The sequence below is a fragment of the Choloepus didactylus genome, chromosome 13 (assembly GCF_015220235.1).
Source record: "Choloepus didactylus isolate mChoDid1 chromosome 13, mChoDid1.pri, whole genome shotgun sequence".
Classification (NCBI taxonomy): Eukaryota; Metazoa; Chordata; class Mammalia; order Pilosa; family Megalonychidae; genus Choloepus; species Choloepus didactylus.
In genome coordinates, this window is record NC_051319.1 from 45,545,493 (window position 1) to 45,548,392 (window position 2,900).

Consider the following 2,900-nt stretch of genomic DNA (forward strand, 5'->3'; position numbering starts at 1 on the left):
ATATATAAATATTTGGAGGAGGTGGGAATTGCTAGTTTAAATACTGCACCTCAGAGAGGAGAAATATGGTCTTCCCAGGTGGAGAACATGTGGCACATTTGGAGTAAAAAATTATACCAGTTTGGCTGCATAGCTTCTGTAGGGAAAACCAGAACAATTTTATGTTCATTAGTTAAAAAGGGGGAATGTAATGTGAAGTTTGCATTGCCTTCTGATGCAAACAGGCCTGGCTTAGAGCCAAAACAATCATCTGAATGGAAAAATATCCGTCTCATGAAACAATAGCACATCATTTTGAAAATATCATATTTAAGGGAAAACAGCCCCGCCCCCGGGCTTCCCGGGCCCCGCGCCCCACCGGGGCCAGGCAGGACGCGCCGCCTCCTCCCGAGCCCGGGAAGCGCTCGGGCGAAGAGGAGGAGCCAGGCGCACCGAGCGGGTGGACTCGGGAGCCCGGGAGCGGTGGAGGCGGATTTCCTGGGCGCGGCTCTCTGGGGCTACCATGGCGTTTGGGAAGAGTCACCGCGATCCCTACGCAACCTCCGTGGGTCACCTCATAGAAAAGGCTACATTTGCTGGAGCTCAGACTGAAGACTGGGGCCAGTTCATGCACATCTGTGACATAATTAACTCTGCCCACGATGGGCCAAAAGATGCAGTAAAAGCTTTGAAGAAAAGAATTTCCAAAAACTACAATCATAAAGAAATCCAACTTACCTTGTCACTTATTGACATGTGCATACAGAATTGTGGTCCAAGTTTCCAATCTTTGATTGTGAAGAAGGAGTTTGTTAAAGATGGTCTAGTTAAGCTGCTGAATCCCAGATACACCTTGCCATTAGACATTCAGAATAAAATCCTGAATTTCATTAAGACTTGGTCACAGGGCTTCCCAGGGGGTGTGGACGTAAGTGAAGTAAAAGAAGTGTACCTTGACCTGCTTAAGAAAGGCATTCAGTTTCCTCCTTCAGATGCAGAGGGTGAAACAGCAAGAAAAGAGACTGCTCATGTATCTAATCCACCAACATCTGTTCCTACTGCACCGGCTCTTTCTTCTATAATTGCTCCCAAGAACTCAACCATTACGTTGGTCCCAGAACAGATTGGAAAATTGCACAGTGAATTGGATATGGTGAAAATGAATGTGAGAATGATGTCCACCATATTAATGGAGAATACTCCTGATTCTCAAAACCATGAAGACATAGAACTTCTGCAGAAACTTTATAAGACAGGTCGGGAGATGCAGGAGAGGATCATGGACCTCCTGGTGGTGGTAGAAAATGAAGATGTAACCGTTGAACTACTTCAAGTGAATGAGGATTTGAATAATGCCCTTCTTTGATATGAGAAGTTTACTAGAAACCAACAAAGGATTTTGGAGCAAAATAAGAACGGGGAGGAAGCCACCAATACTTCCAGTGAGCCTTCTGCCCCATCCTGTGATCTCCTTGACCTAAGTCCCGGTCCCCCAACTCCTCGGGCCACTCTGCGAGGAATCAGTGCCATAAACGCTCAGCTTCCAGACTTAAATTTCAGCACTCCAAGTCCTGTAGTAAAAAACAACTCAAAACCCATTCTTCATCCAGTCGTGGATTTGCTAGCCTCTGAAAATACAGAAACATCCCTGTTTGCCCAAAGGACCAGCCAAAACCTCGCCTCAAGTCATACATATCACAATTTTCCAGAATATTCCAATTCAGTAGTACTACAGCCAGTTAGCCTAGGGACCATCTCAGCAACACCATCAGACCAGAGGCTGCCACCCTTGCCCAGCAATCATCCAGCAATGAGCAAAAATGATCTTCAGCCACCCAATTACTACGAAATAATGGAGTTTGATCCCTTAGCTCCCACTGTCACCACAGAAGCTGTTTATGAAGAAATTGATGTTCATCACCACAGAGGAACTCAAAATCATACTAATTGTGGAGGTGAAGGTGGACAACCAGCTCCCTAGTGCCAGCTCTCAAAGGCTAGACCCTGTCCAGCTTTGAGGCCTGGGACACAAGAGCTACCAACACATCAAAGCCATGGTGAATACTGGAATATTTCTCCTCTGCAATATTTTAAAGAGTTAACAGTCCCAGGGTAGCATTGTGGTTCCCGACAACAGCTCAAGATTTGTCTCAAAAGACCTGGTTTATGACACGTAGTTACTTAAAACTTCAGCAGGAGAAAAATATTTTGTTCTTAGGCCTCCAGTTTAATTACAATGCATATGTTTCATAGCCTTCCTACATTTAGAAAAGAAAATCACACTGCTGTGATAAGAGTAGATGAAGAGTATTTCCTTACAAGAAAATTCTGAATAGATATAAGCATGAAATGTGAAAAACTAAAGATATTATTCAGGAAGAATACTGAGTGCCTTCATTTAACTAAATTGAATGTAAAAGTCAATTTGCACTTCTTTATAAATAATACTGTTGTTTAGAATTACGAATTGTAAAAACCCTGATGATTGTGGTTTAATTGTATTTCAAGTGTCCTGAACAGCTCACTGGATTGTGTACTGTGTTGCCTTTAAGTATGATTCTTTATAATACACTAAATGTGCTTTTTGTTTTCCTTTTTACTGTAATTTAACATTTCCCTTTGGAACAACAACTACTGGAAAATGTTCAGAACTGTGGACTGGTTTACAGAAATTACAATGACAAATAAATTACTATTAAAATAAAAAAAAAAAAAAAAAAAAAAAAAAGGGAAAACAGTTACAAATAGTGAACCTAAAAAGATTTTAGTAAAATGACTGAAATTCACGAACTGGTTTTTCAGACAAAAAACTTTCTTAATAATTTAATTTGGAAATAAGACTGGAAATGCCACTAGAATCCTAAAATTGGTGTATGTGCTCCATTATGCATAAAGAAAATGTAGTTTAAAAAACACATGTT

General features: G+C 41.3%; 1 protein-coding gene across 1 annotated transcript; it reads left to right on the top strand.

Moving 5' to 3' along the window:
- Window positions 1–337: 337 nt before the first annotated feature.
- LOC119508111 (TOM1-like protein 1) lies at window positions 338–2,226 on the top strand. The gene is given in 2 exon segments (XM_037801569.1): window positions 338–1,629; window positions 1,682–2,226. Coding segments are annotated over 2 exon segments (1,152 nt in total). The 5' UTR covers window positions 338–502; the 3' UTR covers window positions 1,707–2,226.
- The last annotated feature ends 674 nt before the right edge of the window (window positions 2,227–2,900 follow it).